The sequence below is a fragment of the Apis laboriosa genome, unplaced genomic scaffold (genome assembly GCF_014066325.1).
Source record: "Apis laboriosa isolate Shangri-la unplaced genomic scaffold, ASM1406632v1 scaffold1_cov151, whole genome shotgun sequence".
Classification (NCBI taxonomy): domain Eukaryota; kingdom Metazoa; phylum Arthropoda; class Insecta; order Hymenoptera; family Apidae; genus Apis; species Apis laboriosa.
The window spans coordinates 4,513,954-4,531,408 of NW_025222279.1; the positions used below are offsets into that span (position 1 = coordinate 4,513,954).

General features: G+C 21.1%; 4 protein-coding genes across 10 annotated transcripts; 3 read left to right on the forward strand and 1 right to left on the reverse strand.

Moving 5' to 3' along the window:
* Positions 1–218: 218 nt before the first annotated feature.
* LOC122712274 (4-aminobutyrate aminotransferase, mitochondrial-like) lies at positions 219–2,639 on the forward strand. Of its 2 annotated transcripts, XM_043931783.1 has the most exons (10): positions 219–422; positions 509–624; positions 704–871; positions 956–1,042; positions 1,162–1,357; positions 1,419–1,591; positions 1,667–1,801; positions 1,892–2,049; positions 2,130–2,398; positions 2,474–2,639. In XM_043931783.1, the coding sequence occupies exons 1-10, from the start codon at positions 371–373 to the stop codon at positions 2,599–2,601; spliced, it is 1,482 nt and encodes a 493-aa protein (XP_043787718.1). In that variant the 5' UTR covers positions 219–370; the 3' UTR covers positions 2,602–2,639. The 2 variants fall into 2 exon arrangements, with proteins under 2 accessions (XP_043787718.1, XP_043787719.1); XM_043931784.1 differs by lacking the exon at positions 1,667–1,801 and having other exon boundaries at positions 220–422.
* A 169-nt stretch (positions 2,640–2,808) lies between these two features.
* Positions 2,809–8,397, forward strand: LOC122712241. 5 transcript variants are annotated; one of them, XM_043931722.1, is made up of 10 exons: positions 2,809–3,161; positions 4,249–4,252; positions 4,409–4,643; positions 4,950–5,180; positions 5,320–5,414; positions 5,532–5,601; positions 5,716–5,883; positions 5,955–7,289; positions 7,378–7,604; positions 7,936–8,397. In XM_043931722.1, the coding sequence occupies exons 3-10, from the start codon at positions 4,413–4,415 to the stop codon at positions 8,108–8,110; spliced, it is 2,532 nt and encodes an 843-aa protein (XP_043787657.1). In that variant the 5' UTR covers positions 2,809–3,161; positions 4,249–4,252; positions 4,409–4,412; the 3' UTR covers positions 8,111–8,397. The 5 variants fall into 5 exon arrangements, with proteins under 5 accessions (XP_043787657.1, XP_043787655.1, XP_043787656.1 ...); XM_043931723.1 differs by lacking the exon at positions 2,809–3,161 and adding an exon at positions 3,335–3,365; XM_043931720.1 differs by lacking the exon at positions 4,249–4,252 and having other exon boundaries at positions 2,809–3,365.
* A 2,814-nt stretch (positions 8,398–11,211) lies between these two features.
* Positions 11,212–14,271, forward strand: LOC122712242 (4-hydroxyphenylpyruvate dioxygenase). Its single transcript, XM_043931724.1, has 12 exons — positions 11,212–11,547; positions 11,706–11,732; positions 11,801–11,863; positions 12,244–12,348; positions 12,626–12,751; positions 12,813–12,902; positions 12,970–13,070; positions 13,166–13,243; positions 13,330–13,564; positions 13,632–13,754; positions 13,832–13,948; positions 14,013–14,271. Exons 1-12 carry the CDS (start codon positions 11,545–11,547, stop codon positions 14,085–14,087), a joined length of 1,143 nt encoding a protein of 380 aa, XP_043787659.1. The 5' UTR covers positions 11,212–11,544; the 3' UTR covers positions 14,088–14,271.
* Positions 14,272–14,414: 143 nt separating this feature from the next.
* Positions 14,415–17,189, reverse strand: LOC122712245 (probable nuclear transport factor 2). 2 transcript variants are annotated; one of them, XM_043931726.1, is made up of 5 exons: positions 16,859–17,189; positions 16,717–16,788; positions 16,359–16,457; positions 15,774–15,894; positions 14,415–14,748 (listed from the first exon to the last, which is right to left on the reverse strand). In XM_043931726.1, the coding sequence occupies exons 1-4, from the start codon at positions 16,964–16,966 to the stop codon at positions 15,781–15,783; spliced, it is 393 nt and encodes a 130-aa protein (XP_043787661.1). In that variant the 5' UTR covers positions 16,967–17,189; the 3' UTR covers positions 14,415–14,748; positions 15,774–15,780. The 2 variants fall into 2 exon arrangements, with proteins under 2 accessions (XP_043787661.1, XP_043787660.1); XM_043931725.1 differs by lacking the exon at positions 15,774–15,894 and having other exon boundaries at positions 16,859–17,174.
* Positions 17,190–17,455: the final 266 nt, after the last annotated feature.

Below are 17,455 nucleotides of genomic sequence, written 5' to 3' on the forward strand. Positions count from 1 at the left end.
TTCATTTTTAATTTTATTTAAAAAAATAAGTTTTTGTATAGAATAATATTATAAATAATTTTGAATTTTTTTAGTATTAATATTTTATTACCATTTAAAGTATAATGTAAGCTTAAGTAGTACTTGAAGTTTAAGTAATACTATATAGAACCTATATTAATAGCTATTTACATTCTTCTGTCATAATTTGAAACAAAAGTAAAAATATGTCATTTATATGAATGCATTGCACACTTTTTACTATTTTTAAACTTTCTCTAAAATTTTTATTTAATATGAGTTAAGAATACATGTATATACGTATAGTAGAATTTCATAAATTCTCTATAATTAGTAACAATATTTAATAAATATAAAAATTTCTTATAATATGTTGTGCAAAAGTATTGTATATTCTATTCGAAAAAGTCCAAAACCTCGTCGTAAGTACAAAGTAACTATATTGAAAATATTACAGAAAAAAATCATATCATTTTAATATATTATATTTAATAAATAATATACATAGAATATCATAATGTGCCAAAAGCACCATTACCTGGAGAACCAATGAAACCATATACACTTACTGAAATTCCTGGACCAAGGTCAGATGCTCTTCTCAATGAATTTTCTAAAATTCAGGTTTATATTATTATGACAAGATATAAATTTTGTTAAAAAATAGCACACATTAATATAATATAATTATAACATATTGCAGCAAATAGGCTCCATTCAATATTTTGCAGATTATCAAAGATCTGTTGGAAATTATTTAGCAGATATAGATGGAAATGTTTTTTTAGATATGTTTATGCAACTTTCTACTCTTCCTCTTGGATATAATCATAGATCAATTCTTGGTGCATTATCTTGTGCAGGAAATCAAGTAAATATAATTCCAAATTATTATATTGGAATTATTATATTCACAAAATTAATTAAAAAAAATATCAATATAATAAATTTGTAGCGAATAATGGCAAACAGACCTGCATTAGGTTTATTCCCTGGTTTAGAATGGCCATGTAAATTACAGGATACGTTGCTTCAACCATGTGTAAGATATTTCTATTTATAAAATTTAAAAAATATTTATTTTGTCAATGAAAATAAAATTAAAAATAATTAAAAATAGTAAATAAAAAGGAATTTGTTAAATATAATACTATTTATCAGGTAGCTCCAAAAGGATTACAATGTGTTTTTACAACTAATTGTGGTGATTGTTCAACTGAATATGCTATGCAAATGGCATTTATAAAATATGCAGAAAGACATCGTCAAGGCAATAAGTTTACAAAGAAAGAAAAAGAAAATGCACCTTTTAATAAACCACCTGGTTGTCCTGAGTTGTCAATTCTTTCCTTTGAAGGTACCTTAATGTAGTGTTGTAATATATCAACACTATAAATTGATGAAATTTATAAAATTAGGAGGATATCATGGTAGAACATTTGGTGCACTGGCATTAACACATTTTAAATACATAATGAAAGTTGATATACCTTCTCTTCCATGGCCAATTGCACCTTTTCCACAATATTTGTATCCATTGGATCAGTATGAAAAAGAAAATAAGGAAGAGGATGCAAGATGCATAGAACAAGTAAATTTAATATTTATAAAGTTCAAATTAATTTTATTATTAAAAATTGATAAAATTTACATCAAAATATAAAAGGTAGAAAATTTAATAGAACAATTTGAAAAGAAAATGCCAGTTGCTGGTATCATAGTTGAAGCAATACAATGTGAAGGAGGAGATAGACATGCTTCTCCAGATTTTTTTCAGTGTTTACAAGATATTTGTAAAAAAGTAAAAACATTTAATATATTATTTATATTTTTAAAAAATAAGATTATTGTGAATATATTGAAAATTATAATATAAATATAAACTTCACAGAAATCTATTCCTTTAATATTGGATGAAATACAAACAGGAGGTGGTGCAACAGGAAGAATATGGGCACATGAATATTTTGAATTAAGTATTCCTCCTGATATAGTTACCTTTAGTAACAAAATGCAAGCTAGTGGATTTTATCATTCTTATGAATATATGTAATATATTTATTAAAAATGATAGCATTTAAATAGATCAAAATCTTATTAAATTTATTATATATTTTTTATTTATTTAGGCCTAAACTTCCATATAGAATTTTTAATTCATGGATGGGTGATCCAAGTAAAATTCTAATATTAGAGGCAGTATTACAATCTATTGAAACAGAAGACTTATTAAGTCATGTTTGTCATGTCGGCAATTATTTGCTTTGTGAATTAAACACATTACAACACGAATTTCCGCATCTTATGAATTCTGTAAGAGGTAGAGGTTTTATTATTGCATTTGATATGCCATGCAATGATATAAAAAATAAATTTTTGCATCTGATACGTAGTAAAGGTAATATCAAAATTTTAATATATATATATTTCAAAATTTATATATTCTATCTTCAAAAATAAATTTGCACATTAGGTATTCAAGTGGGTGAATGTGGAATAAAATCAATTCGGTTAAGACCATGCCTAATATTTGGAGAATATCATGCTGATATTTTTTTAGAAATTCTTCGCAATTGTTTGCAAGAACTTACAGATAGCTGATATATTTGTAATTTATATTTTACTTATTATGTATGATATATTTGTTAAATATATACTTCAATATAAAAATATATATTTTATAATTTTATTACGTATACCAATTAATTATTAAATAAATAATATAATAACAATAATTATAATAATAATGTAGTAATAATAAAATTTTAATTCATTAAGTTTAAATAAAATTCAAATATCGCGGTTGCAATTACATTAAGTCCGATCAAGGACTAAGAGTATCATTTATATAAGTATAAGGAAGATCGATATCAGCATGGCGGTAAAAGAGCGGCTCTATTCAGCGTGATTGGAAATGAAGATTATTATGGCTCAGATTTTATATTATATAATAGGAAAGTGCATTTCTATTGAAGTGCATTTTTCGTGTTGTTTAATAGCATCTTAAAGGAGTAAGAATAAAACAAAAAATACAACGTTAAGTTTGTTTTTATAAGTGAGAAAAGAAAACTTAAAAAAAAAAAGCTTGAAATTACAATTGACAATTGAAACTGAAGTTCTCAACCCCGGTATATTGAAGCGTAAACAATCACCATGGCAAAGTACGAAGATATTGCATAACATTAGCCTTATCTAATTATAGCAGCATAGAAAGTGCATCTTTAATTCAATGATAATGCTTTGTTTACTATTTCACGCTGTAAACTGTATTGCTATTACACCTGATTCATTGGTTGATCTTTCGGCGGCATGTCCCTTTTTAAATCTTTAATTTTTGTCAAAGAGAATGCTAATTTTAAGTTGGTGTGAGTTTATAAATTATTAATTAAAAAATTTGTGTACTTATATTTTTTTATAACACTTATAATACTTTTATTTTCTTAATTAATGAATTTATAATCATTATTTTTCATTATTTATTTAAAATAATATATTTTTTTTATTTTAGATTTACTTCGTAGTTTTTGAAAAATTATTGATATTTTACATGTTTGTGTGTGTGTATGCTATAAATAATTGTTATTTATTTATAATTTTATTGTTTTATCTTTAGCATATTATAGTATAAAAATAGTGTAAATAAAACATATAAATATTTCTTTTATATTTGTTGAATGTAATAATATATATAAAGATACATATAAATACATATATTACATACATATATATAAATATATATTGTTTTTGTTTTAAAACATGCTAATTTTAAAACATGCTACATTTACATTCTTCATATTATTTCATTATTAATGATTATATTTTTTTATTTAGTGAAGATTAAATTTAAAAATTTTGCATACTAACAATGTATATTATACAAATAAATAAAATAATATATATAATTTTCATAAATATGAATAAATCATTATTTTCAACAATTTTTATTTAATTTTTATTAAACTTATTGCTTCTTCAAATATTAATAATATTCTTTTATTATATGTAGTACACAATACTAAATTTAAAAGATGTATTCTAAACCTGTAATCTTATCTCTTTTATTTTGTTATCGGTTATTGGTGCAGCTAATCAGTAATTTTTTGTTCATAATTGTTTACTTCATAGACCTATTCATGTACAGAATTAAAACAAGTTGTAGACATTAATATTATATCTATGATTTTATAAAAATGAAAATTAATAGAATTGATAAACAATTATATAGAACAGTTTTATCAATTATTTCAGAAGGGTAAGCTATTTCATTTATAAAACAAAATCATTTTATTTATACTTAACATTTTATATCTATAATTTATATTACATAATTATACTATTATTTATAAATTAATATAATATATAAATGATAAATTGATTTCGATTTCTTTTTTTTTTTTTTTTTTTTTAGAGAGATGATGATAGTATTTGTTTATGACACTATACGATGTTGTAAAGAAGATGACGATCCTGCAGAAGCAGTTATGTATTTTCATCCTGCATGGGTATCTCTTACCCAAAGGTTAGCTTTAGCAGGTCAACTAATGGCTATTAATCAATTTCTTTCAACTTCATTTTCCAATCCAAAATCAATTACATTACAAGGAGGGAAATTTGTATTAAAGAAATTTGGTCAATATATACTTGTAAGTATATTATTATTACATTTTTTCTTGATATAATTATAATTAATAAATTAAATAAATTAAACTTATTTATAAAAATAATTTATAAAATAAAAAAATGATTTAAAATAAGCATAGAAGAATTTGATTTTAATTACAATATATAATTATTATAATATGAAAGTTATATAATATATTATACATAATTTGACAATAATTATCTTTATTTAAATTCTTATAATTAATATATATATATATATATTTATAATGAATAAAATATAATATTTTTTTTATTGCTTTAATATTATTTATATTTATTATTTACAGGCAGTTGGAACTGATAGAAATATTCATGATTGGATTCTAGAAAGACGTGCGAACACATTAGAATCATTATTAAAATTCTTTCATTATGATTTAAATAAAATATTGGAGTCATTTAATAATGACAGGAATAAATTTACAGAGAAACTTTATCAAATGTTTGAAACATATTTGCCAATACTTCAATACAGTGCCAATCTTTTTTCCAATATTCCTATTATTAAACTTCCTAAGGTAATTAATATAAAAAATATATGATATTAATTTTTAAATTTTAAATTATTATATTAAATTATATTAATATATTAGTATTATTATATTAAATATTTATTGTTAATATAAATATAATAAGTCAGTATTATATTTTTTTTAGAGTGCTAGTAATATATTTTTAGAAGCAATTCAAGTTTTACAATATTTTCAAGAAATTAATGGTATTATAGGTGGTGCACTCTTTTATAATAACAAGTAAGTTAAATACTAATAAATAAATTATATAAATAAATAAATATAATTATATAATTAGATAATAAATATTTCTTTAATAATTTATATATAATTGTACATAAAATATAAATATTTTAGAGTAGTTGCAACTCAATTGAGCGCTGAATTGACCAAACAAATTGTTATAACTGATCCATATAGAATAAAGGTATATTAGACTTAATGTAATTTAATTTTTATATAATGTATAAAAAAATTTTTGAAATCAATTGTTTATATTTTATAATTAATTTTTTATAATTATTTTTTAAAATTTTTTTAGGCTCCCGCAGAAAGAATATCAACAGAATTTCATTTACCTGTGGGAGTACAGTTATTACAAGTATATATAGAACAAAAACAATTTATAAAACTTACACAAGAAGCAAATAATGAACGATATTACAGTTCTTATTTAGATTCTGTTACTAAAAAAATATCGCAAAGAAAGGTAAGCAATATTTAAAAACATAAAGTATTTATTAATTATCTAATAATGAATAATAATAATTATATTTTTAGAACATGTCTAAGAACAATAAAGAACCTCCTTTGTCTGGGATGAAACGAGATACTTCTCGTATTTTTACTGTACCTGAAGAAGGAGAATTAGATTCATCACAATACAATGATAATAGTCACTATATATCCTCTGTTCCATTAACAGCTTATAGTTCTCCAGTGAAACGTAAACAGGAAAGTAAAACAGACCGTCCTAAATGTATAAATCCTTTGACTCCTAGCGTGTGCTCTACGCCTTTGAGAGATATTAATAGAGTATTACATGGTAATGCTGTATTAATATGTAACACAAACGAAGATACAAATAATGAAATAGAGGAAGAAAAAAAAGAAATAAAGATAAATGTAGATGATATTCCAGATGTCGTTAAGGAAGCACTTAGATGTAAACGTTTAAATAAATTAAAAACCGTTATTCCAAAAGAAAAAATTTTTAAACGGAGAGAATTTAATAAGAAAAGCTTAAGTATGCATGATTTAGAATCATCTAATTTGTGCTCTACTCGAATATCAGTAAGAACATATGGATTAGGATTGCCACAGTTAAAACAAAGTATATCTCCTGAAACTTCTCCTCAAAAAAAACCATTATATAAAAAACAATTTCATACAATTACTGATCCATGTTATCCTGTATTTCGATGTGATGGATTACCAGCATCTCAATCTTTATACGAACAATACATATCTTCGCATTATGAAGAACTGAAGGATGATCGAAATAATACAATTAATCGTAATGATTTTTTAACAAATTTAACTAATAATTGTAACACAAAAAATATAATGAACAATTGTGATACTATAATCAATGATAATTTAGAAAAATCAAGTAATTCCCGCGATATAAAATTAGATAATAAAGTAAAACAAGAAACTTATCGTAGATCGATGAGTCTTCCTTTGAAACCACTTAATATTACTGAAAATGATGATAGACGAAAATCAGCAACAGAATGTGGTAACGTATATGATTTTCTTCAAAAAAAAAAACTGGATGGTTTACAATTAACTCCTCTTATGTCTAAACTTAGTTTACTTGCTGATGAAAGAACTAGTGGTTTTTGTAGTAGAGAAACAACTCCTAGCGAATTTCGCGATTTATCTGGCTTTTCGACAGCAACAAATCAAATGATTAAACAAAAATTGGAAGCAGTTAATAAAGAAACTGGTAGTGATGATGAAGATGAATTGGAAGAAGATTGGATAACTACTTCCAAGAATGATGTTTGTCTTGAAAAAACAGAATTATTTCTCTGTGGACATCATAACATGGTATTGGTATTGTTAATGGAAAATGGAACTGCTAATAATCCTGATCTTATACATTCTCTCGTAAATATATTTTATTTTCTTTAACATTTAATATATTAATTTTTAAATATATTAATTTTAATACATATTATGATAATATATATTACAGTGGCAAACTTGTGTGAATACTTTAGGGAAACTTGAAGTAAGATTGCAACAATGTTTAGAGCCTTTGCCATCAACTGAAAATAAAGAATTATATAGTATTTTAAGTATTGATCCTCATTGGGATACAGTAAACCGTTCTGGACTTTGGGGTGTTACTGAATTAGACATTGTTTCTTGTCTTCATGATAGATTTACACATGCCAGTAATCTTACAGATATCACTGTCAGGTAATTATTAAATATTTTAGTTTATTTAGTTCATTTATTTTAATATAATTTTGCACATGTCAGTTTGCTTTTAGATCATTTTCTTGTTTATTCAAAAATATTATTATTAACAAAAATTAAAAAGCAATGATAATATAAATTTAAAATATACTTTATTTTTATATATTATATATTATATTAATTATTATAATATTTTATTATTACACAATACTTTATTTGAAGTCTTCATTTATATATTATATATAACATTTATTATCATATTATCATTTATATATAACATTAATTTTTTTATGAAATATTAATATTTTGAAATATTTTATTAATTAACTAGAACGGAAGATACTGTTGTTTATGGTAATCAATGTGGAAATGTAGAGATATTTTATCAACAAGCAATGGCTCCTAATACTTCTGGTGGACTTCCAACTCCTGCAGATTTAATGGGTATTGTGTCTCTTAAAGCAAAACGTAGACTAGAAAGAGACCATGGAATTGTATTATTATAAATCATAATTACATAGATACTTCCATCATAATCTCATTCAAGATTGAATTTTTTTATTTAATATTTTATTATATATGGCATGCCAAATTAATAATATAAAATAGTATACATATTTTATTTGCATATAATAATAGATACATTTTTCTGATATTTTTGATAATTAATATTATTCTCTTTATCTTGTTACATGTAATGCAAAAGCATTAAAAATGAGAATGAAATCTTTTATTTAAATAACATAATAATTATTAAATTCTTATTAATTATAACAATTTTCGAATAATCATATATAAATATCATATATACATTTTAATATATATATATATATATATTTAGTATTATATTTATTTAATATTACTATTATATTTATTTAATACATCCACAATCTTATCAAACAATTCAAATTTTCATATCTCTTTTCAAGATGATTAAGAATGATTAAATATGTCATTAATTTAATCGAAAAATACTTTTATGATAAACAAAGTATTACATATTGATAGAAAAAAATATTACCAAATTTTCTACACATATTTTTCTAATATTACATTGATTAATAATAATTTAAGAATTGGCTGTAATCAAAGAATTTTTATATCATTCATATATATATATATATACTGACCATACCATACTGACCATAATAAAACACTGCTATTTTCATGATTATAAATAATATATTTTAATATGAAATATTAAATATTTCATTAAAAATATTTATCCAATTCACTCATTCACACATTCAATAAATTTATCATTGATTTTATCATAAAAATAAATTTTTTTTATTTTGTTAAATAAAATTATTAAATTAGTAAATAAATTCATGCAATATATATATTATAAATATATTATATATTAAAGTTATATATATTATATATATAAAGTTTTATATCATAAATATAAATGTAGTAGAAATATACAATATATACTTTAAAAATAAAAATTTTTATCATGTATGGTTTCAAAACTAGATAAAAATTCTTTAGAAATGCAATACAATTTTAAAAGCATGTTTAGATAGCTTTTCCAAATCTAAGCTTTTAATATCTTAGATAGAACACAAAAAATTCTGATATTGTATTGTACTATATCCAAATTAAGTAATATTTAGTATTAAATATAATTTATTTATCAATTTAAAATGATATTATTATAGATAAAGATTTTTATTATAAATAGGAATAAGTAATTAATTGTTACTTACTTAACTTTTTAACACTTCAGTATTGTATAAATTTATATCGTATGTATTATAAACATATAATTAATTCTTTGTATATAAATATAAAAAGCGTTTATTTATTTATACAATTTATAAATAATATAATTTTTAAATTTAGTATAAATAAATTAAACAACATTATTAAAAAATATATAATATACTATATATAATATATAATATATGTTAACAAAAATGTTATAAATAATGAATGTAATTCTTTAATCATAAAAAAAGTTAATCATAAAAACTTAATAATGATTATTAGCATCTAATAATTATTTTTCATTAATATCTAATAATATTTATTAAATGTAAAAATTAAATTCTTTTTATTATAATAACATTTTTATAAATATATTTATAAGTTTATGTAATCTATTATAATTGTAATTTATAAGTTAAATTAGAAATTTATTTAAAAAAAATTATATTGATTTTGAGTGAAAATTTTATATGTATATAAAATGTAATAACATTTTTAATCACATATTTATATATTATTAATTCATACTTTATATTGTTTATAATAATATATATTACATAAATTTTAATACATATCTCTTAAATGTAATTATAATAATTTTATCTAGTCATTATTATATATTTGGAAGCTATTAATGTTCCAAATTATTCTTTGATAATACATATATATATTAGTTTAAATTGATTTTAATATATAAAACTCTTTAATTTAAATCTAATTCAAATTAATTACATCCAATTATAATTAACTATATAATTAGTTATATATAGTGTTTACAAATAACATAGGATATTTATACAGTAAAACATGAACAACAAAATATTGTAATGTCATCAAAATATAATCAAATAAAAGTTATGATTATAATAAATAATATTTGAATTTCATTGATTTTTAAATTTCTATTAACAATATACAATAAAATAATTGGAATATATAAGTACTTTTAAATTATATGCATATATTTTAATTGTTTAATATTTTAAAACAAAAAACTATTTATTTATAATTGTAAAAGATATAATAAAAAAAAAATTAAAATATTAAATATCATTAATTATGATATTATTTTAAATGAAAGTAAATTTAAAGTCATATAAGTTTGTTATAAATATATTGATTATATATCCTGAAATTATTCTATTATTTTTTTCTATTAACCTAGGCAATAAATGAAAATGAATCGAGGCGAGCCTCCTAGTTTTACCGGTTTATTAACTTGTCTATATCACGCGTTTAACACGTTTTATCTGCTCATTTATATTAAATAGAATTTTTAAATTAAAATTTATATTGTTGACGCACAACTAGTCAAGTTTTATTATCATATAAAATGACGAGCCTCCATGAATGGAAAATTTTGAACGAAAAGATTGAGACATTTTAAATCTTTATTATTGAAAAATTTTTTTCTGAAAAGCTATTTCTTGAATATTTAATATTTATAATGATACTAACAAATATTTTATTGTGGTTTTACTGTATTAAATATATATATTAATATACTTAATATGTAAAAGAAAAAATTGAATTTATCTAATTTTTTTAAACAAAAAAATTAATGTACTAATAATTTATATTATTTTTTTATTATAAATACAATAATTTATATTTTATATATAAATATAAAATCTTAATATGTGAAATATAGAACAATAAAAAGAAAATATTTACAATAGTGATTATTATAATATATTTAACTTATTAATTGCTATTGTGAAAAAATATAATACAAAAATATAATACAAAAAATATTGAAATATAATATTTCATAATTGTACTTTTTCAAAAATTTAAGAAATTATATTTTTTGAAAAAATTTTATAAAATATTAAATAATATTTATTTATTTCTTTAGTATCTTTATAATAAATTAAATAATGTAAATGAAAATTAAAAATAAATAAAAATTTTTTTAAAAAATAAATTGATAAATGTTATTGAAAGAAATGATAAAAATTCCGGGCGAGCCCATCATGGAAATATCGAATGATCATAATAATCTTGAAAAACCTGTTCATTAACGATAATATTATACGATTGATTTATATTTCACAATTTCTAAAAGAATGCGAGACAAATAAGCCTCCGAGATCAACCAATCAACGATTAGAATATCGATCGCTGACTTTGACGCGCTTATATTTAAGCAAGACGTACTTGTGATTAAGAACTATTTAAAAAAAATCAGTAACTACCTCGTTCTAACTCTTTTGAAGTATTAAAAATGGTATGAATGTTATTTATTAATTTGTTATAAAAGAATAAAATTCTATAAAAATGAATTTAATCATTATACTATATTTAATTAATATTATTATTAATAGTATTATAATAATATATATAATAAATTGATAATGTATATTATTATTATTATTTTTTTTTTAGACTACATATACAAATAAAGGACCGAAGGTAATTATAACAGGAATATTTTAAATAAAAAAATAATGTATTATTAATGTATAATTCTTCATTTTCAGCCTTTAGGTGGAAAATTTATATCCTTCGATCATCTTAAATTCTGGGTTGGAAATGCAAAACAGGTAATTACAATTAAATACCATTTTATTAAACAAAATATTTTTATTGAATAATTCATTGAATTAATAAAATCATGGAATTTATAAAATAAATACTTGTTCAGGATTAATATTTTTTTATTATAATATGAAATGCTTTCATTTTAAGATATTTTTAATTTTATTATATATTCTTACATAAAAAGAAATAAATTATTAACATTTATTTAAATATAAATCATTAATTAAAATTTGTTAAGATAATTAATGCTTTATTCAATTAATTGTTAAAATATAGATATTAATCTAAAATAATAAATATAATATATATTATATATTTTGAATATAATTATGATATTTAAAATGATATTATAAATTTATTTTTAAATTCATTTGTTATTTAGGCAGCTAGCTATTATTGTAATAGATTGGGTTTTGAACCGTTAGGTTACCGAGGTTTAGAAACTGGTTCTAGGCGCGTGGCATCACATGTTATTAAACAAAATCAGGTAAATTTGCTAAACAAATTTTTATTGCAGCTTATTAACTTTCATAAAATAGTATTTCATAAATTAATATATAAAATAATTTTTTATTCTGAATAAAAACTCATTTGATTTAAAAGATTAATATGAGATATGAATTATTGTCTTTAGAAAAATTAATTATACAAATTTTCTATTTTATTGAAATAAAAATGATTTTTTAGATATTTGCATATAATTATAAATAATGTTTATAATTATTTTCTATTAGAAAAAAATAAAGAATATTTTTCATTTATAGATTATTTTTATTTTTGAATCAGCCTATGAACCTGATAATGAAGAAATGGGAAGCTATCTTTCTCGACATGGAGATGGTGTTCGTGATATTGCTTTCAATGTTGAAAATATAGATATCATTGTAAAAGTAAGTTAAAATCATAAATTTTTTTGAAAAAATACGAAATGAAAAATTATAATTTTTTTAGATCGCAAAAGAAAGAGGAGCCGTAATAGTAAAAGACATATGGGAAGAAAACGATAAATATGGTATTGTAAAATTTGCTACTATAAAAACTGTAAGTAGATACATAATATCATGAAATAAAAATAATATTTCAATAAAATTATTCACTTTTTTATTAGTACGGAAACACATATCATACACTAATAGATCGATCGAAGTATAAAGGATTTTTTTTGCCAGGATTTCAGAAATCATCAGAAGATCTATTTTCAAAAAATTTGTATGTAATTTAAATCCCACAGAATAATCACATTATTCTTTGATAATATTGTATAATATTATGAAATATTTAATAACTATTCTTTTATTATTTAGACCAAAAGTAGGATTAAATTTCGTGGATCACGTTGTTGGTAACCAACCTGATAAACAAATGGAACCAGTAGCAAAATGGTATACGAAACAAATTTAAGAAAATCGTATAGATATAATCTATACGATTATATTTGTTATGTAAAATTTTTATTATATCATTTTAGGTATGAACGATGTTTGCAATTTCATCGATTTTGGTCAGTAGACGATACTCAATTGCATACAGAATATTCAGCTCTGCGTTCTATCGTAATGACGAACTGGGAAGAAACTGTAAAAATGCCTATAAACGAACCTGCTCCTGGCAAAAAACGTTCGCAAATTCAAGAATATGTTGAATATTATGGAGGAGCAGGAGTGCAACATATAGCTCTTAATACAAATGATATAATTACAGCTGTAAATTATATTCTTAATAATAAATTTTTATAAAATTTTAAAATAAAAAATTTTTGTTACTTTACAGATAGAAAACTTGCGAGCTCGAGGAATGGAATTCTTGGATGTTCCAGATACTTATTATGATATGTTAAGAAATCGTTTGAAAACTAATGGTATAAAAATTTTGGAAGATCTTAATATACTTCAGGTATAAATATTAAATACAAAATCATAAAATAAATTTAGTAAAGATTTGTTAATATTTATTTTCAATTATATTTTCAGAAATTAAAAATTTTAATTGATTATGATGAAAATGGCTATCTTTTACAAATATTTACCAAAAATATGCAAGATCGACCAACTCTTTTTATAGAAATTATTCAAAGACATAATCATAATGTAGGTATTAATATAATTATTTAAATTCAGATAACAATAAAAATTATAATTATTTTTGTTTCAGGGATTTGGAGCTGGAAATTTCCAAGCACTCTTTGAAGCTATTGAAATGGAACAAGCTAAACGTGGCAATTTATAAAAATATAATTTATATAATTGAAATAAAATACAATTATGTATATAAATTTCTTTCTAGAAATTTTAAATATATTTTAAATTCTTATTAAATTAAAATATTTTTAAAATAGAAACTACCATTATATTAATTTTATGTGTTGTATTTAATGGCCAATATTTGTTTTACAAAAATACACACAGTATGAGGAGATAAAATATGTAACAATACAATTTGAAGCTTAATAATTAACCATTAAAATCAAACATTATATCGTGCTGTATTAAATTGTAATATTATATTATAAACATATAATTAACAGGTGTCTTAAAAAAAGAGAAAAGCAAGAAAATTATTAAACTGTATTTATTTTTAATGCTCTCTTTTTGTTTCATGGCCAAGATATAAGCAAATGTTTTTCATATAAAAATTGCAATATCTAGAAAGAATGGAATAATATGTGATGACAAAGGATTAAGGAAAAAGTAGCTCACTTATTTTAATCTGTGGAGTCCATAGCTCAGATACCTGTCTGCTATATTAACTGTGATAAACTTGCAGACATTTCTCTTCATACACTATCATGAATGCCAAGACGAAAGATGTCATGTTGACAGAAAAACGAGTTCCCCAGTGGCTTCAACACAAAGATCTGTGAGAAGGCATGTGGTGGATCTTCATCTGCCTACAACAAATTAGAAATATATTACTTATAACATATGTTAATAATATAAATATATTTAAAAATTATATTTTTTTTGTTATTTATATATTTTGCATAAATCTTAGTAAATATTAATATAAAAATCAAATTTATTTTATATAAAAACTTATTATATATTTAAACTTATTATATTGGTATTATTAATATTATCATTATTAAAATAATCAATTAAATTAAATAATTATTAAAATAATTAATAACTTTATTATTAATCATGCAAAAAATGCATAATATTTTAAGAACAATAATAAAAATAAAAAAGATATATAATATAATGATAAACTTACCATACAATAAAATTTTATATAAAAAAATTATTTTATATTTTTTTTTACAGTAATATAAATATTCTATTATATGTCCATAAATAATTTTAAAAATTAATTATTATAAAATTTCTATTATATTAAAAAATATATATAATAACCATATTATATAATAAAAATGTAAATTTAAAATTATTTTTATAAAACAAATTAATCATAATGATTAATCTTAATATGAATTATTATTAAATAATAAGTCATTAAATTTTTACTAAATATAGAAAAAATAAATTTTATTCCTATCAGTTCAGCAATTTAAAGTTTTCTCTTTACTATCATCTTTATTAGATAATTTATCAAAGTATAATTAATTAAATAGTACATGCAAATATTGAATTAATAAAATTAAAAAATTTTATTAAATTTAAATATAATATAATAATAAACTTTAAAATGCAGTAAATACTTCCATTATATTACAAAATTACTTTAAATCTCCATGTTTGTCAAATTATTATATAGTAATATTAGTAAATGCAAAAATTATTTTTTTTAAATCTTAAATTACAGCAAAAATAAAGCAATGTTGCAAATAATATATAATAAAATTAAAATTAATAATAAAAAAGCATATTGACAAACATTAAGCAGCTTTAGACACTAAGAATTAGTATCAAGCTTGCCTGTACCATGATACGAAGATCAATGGAATAATAATACCTGACGCCTAAACCGTGTTATGCAGAGCAAGTCTGAAGATGTCATGCTGCACGTAAAAGCTGGTACCAATTGGCTTCAGGACAAATGTCTGGATGTATGCATGGGGCTGATCCTCATCAGTCTGCCCAATCATCAACAATCACTGACTGAATTTTCTTATTTCATCTTCTTTGCGGAGGTATATAGAGAGATTGTTGCTGGACATTAGTCATAGCTCAATCTCTATCTTCATATGGCAGCACAAAAAATGTAAGGCAGTACAGTACACATTTGTGTAACATGTCCAGCCAATAAAATACAATATGTGGACGAATAGAAATAAATGCAATCAAAGAATTTAAAAAGAAAATATTAGGCCAAATGTATTTTTATTTTTGAAAGCGTATTGTATTATATATTAAATAGGAATAATAAAAAAAGTTAAATTACTGAACTAATTGGAATAAAATTTCTGCACATATTGAATTATAAAATTCTTTTATGTATAATATTTACTATTAACATATATAAATATTATACTACTTATGTCAAAACTTTTATATTTTTATATTATAATTATATTATAAAAAAAGCTATTTTCTTTACCTGCAACCTTCCTAAAACATTAATGAGTACGCCACCATCAAACATTGGTTGTGAATCAATAGCAGTTATTATCCGATTTATTTTTTGAAATGTTAAACTCTGAAAATTAAAAATTAATAATAAAATAATAATCAATATAATAAAAAATATTAAAAATACTATATTTATTTTTCTTGTGTTTCATATAATCTTTTTATAAACAACATAATTATTTAATATAATACATTTATATTTATTTAATATTTAATAGTACAATTATTTATATAAAATATATTGGAAAAAATAATATTTATAATATATATAATATATTAATATAATAAAATTATATGTATATATATTTCTTCCATAAAATACTTACAGTTAGTTTTTCCATGATTTTAATAGCACCTTGTATTTGCAAACCCTCAAATGTCATAAAAGATGACTCGGTCTATGAATATAACAATTAAATAAATATAATATAAAAAATATGATTATATTTACGTTAAATAAAAACTTACATTATACATATTTATTAAATTTGGTCTTTGAGCAGGATCGTCAAACATCGCATAATACTGTTGTACGAAACCCTTTCCGATAACTTCATATTGGGGGTTTAATGCCATTACGCTAACTTATTGTGTTCACAATTACTACACAATACTAACAATATCAGTCTTTCCAAGTGATTCAATCCGTTGACAAATTGTATTTAAAAAAAGTTCTACGATAAGAGTAAAATAATGCCTATTAACATCCCTCGTGCAAGATACAAGCGAGCAGGAAGCTACTTATGTCCACCAATCATTTCGATGTATCGAGAAAATCATCGGAATTATTCTCGAACTCTCGAAAAGTTTAGATATTTGGTAACGATTGTATATACTCGTTTTCGCACAAACAATGCTGTTTCTGATTCGTGATTGCTTCTGATTTGGAAATACGCAAATCTACTTCGTTAATTTTTTAAAAATTAATTAATTCATATTGTAAAAAATAAATAAAGATGTTTGTATTATTTTGTACAAAATTGATTTAAACGAAAATTTTTTATTAAAAAATAATTTTATTAAATATCATTTAAATCGCGACTTAGGATTGGTTATCATTAAATA

What these genes read in the sequence shown, in the direction of transcription:
- LOC122712274 (XM_043931783.1), top strand. Translation starts at nt 371, where the DNA reads ATGTTGTGCAAAAGTATTGTATATTCTATTCGAAAAAGTCCAAAACCT. An exon ending in ATGAATTTTCTAAAATTCAG is followed by an intron (nt 625 to 703) that starts GTTTATATTATT and finishes AACATATTGCAG; the next exon opens with CAAATAGGCTCCATTCAATA. An exon ending in GCATCTGATACGTAGTAAAG is followed by an intron (nt 2,399 to 2,473) that starts GTAATATCAAAA and finishes TTTGCACATTAG; the next exon opens with GTATTCAAGTGGGTGAATGT.
- LOC122712241 (XM_043931719.1), top strand. Translation starts at nt 4,191, where the DNA reads ATGAAAATTAATAGAATTGATAAACAATTATATAGAACAGTTTTATCA. An exon ending in TTATCAATTATTTCAGAAGG is followed by an intron (nt 4,253 to 4,408) that starts GTAAGCTATTTC and finishes TTTTTTTTTTAG; the next exon opens with AGAGATGATGATAGTATTTG. An exon ending in CTTACAGATATCACTGTCAG is followed by an intron (nt 7,605 to 7,935) that starts GTAATTATTAAA and finishes TTAATTAACTAG; the next exon opens with AACGGAAGATACTGTTGTTT.
- LOC122712242 (XM_043931724.1), top strand. An exon ending in ATGTTATTAAACAAAATCAG is followed by an intron (nt 12,349 to 12,625) that starts GTAAATTTGCTA and finishes TTTCATTTATAG; the next exon opens with ATTATTTTTATTTTTGAATC. An exon ending in ATATAGATATCATTGTAAAA is followed by an intron (nt 12,752 to 12,812) that starts GTAAGTTAAAAT and finishes TAATTTTTTTAG; the next exon opens with ATCGCAAAAGAAAGAGGAGC.
- LOC122712245 (XM_043931726.1), bottom strand. Translation starts at nt 16,966, where the DNA reads ATGGCATTAAACCCCCAATATGAAGTTATCGGAAAGGGTTTCGTACAA. An exon ending in ATTTAATAAATATGTATAAT is followed by an intron (nt 16,789 to 16,858) that starts GTAAGTTTTTAT and finishes TTATATTCATAG; the next exon opens with ACCGAGTCATCTTTTATGAC. An exon ending in AAATCATGGAAAAACTAACT is followed by an intron (nt 16,458 to 16,716) that starts GTAAGTATTTTA and finishes TTTAATTTTCAG; the next exon opens with AGTTTAACATTTCAAAAAAT.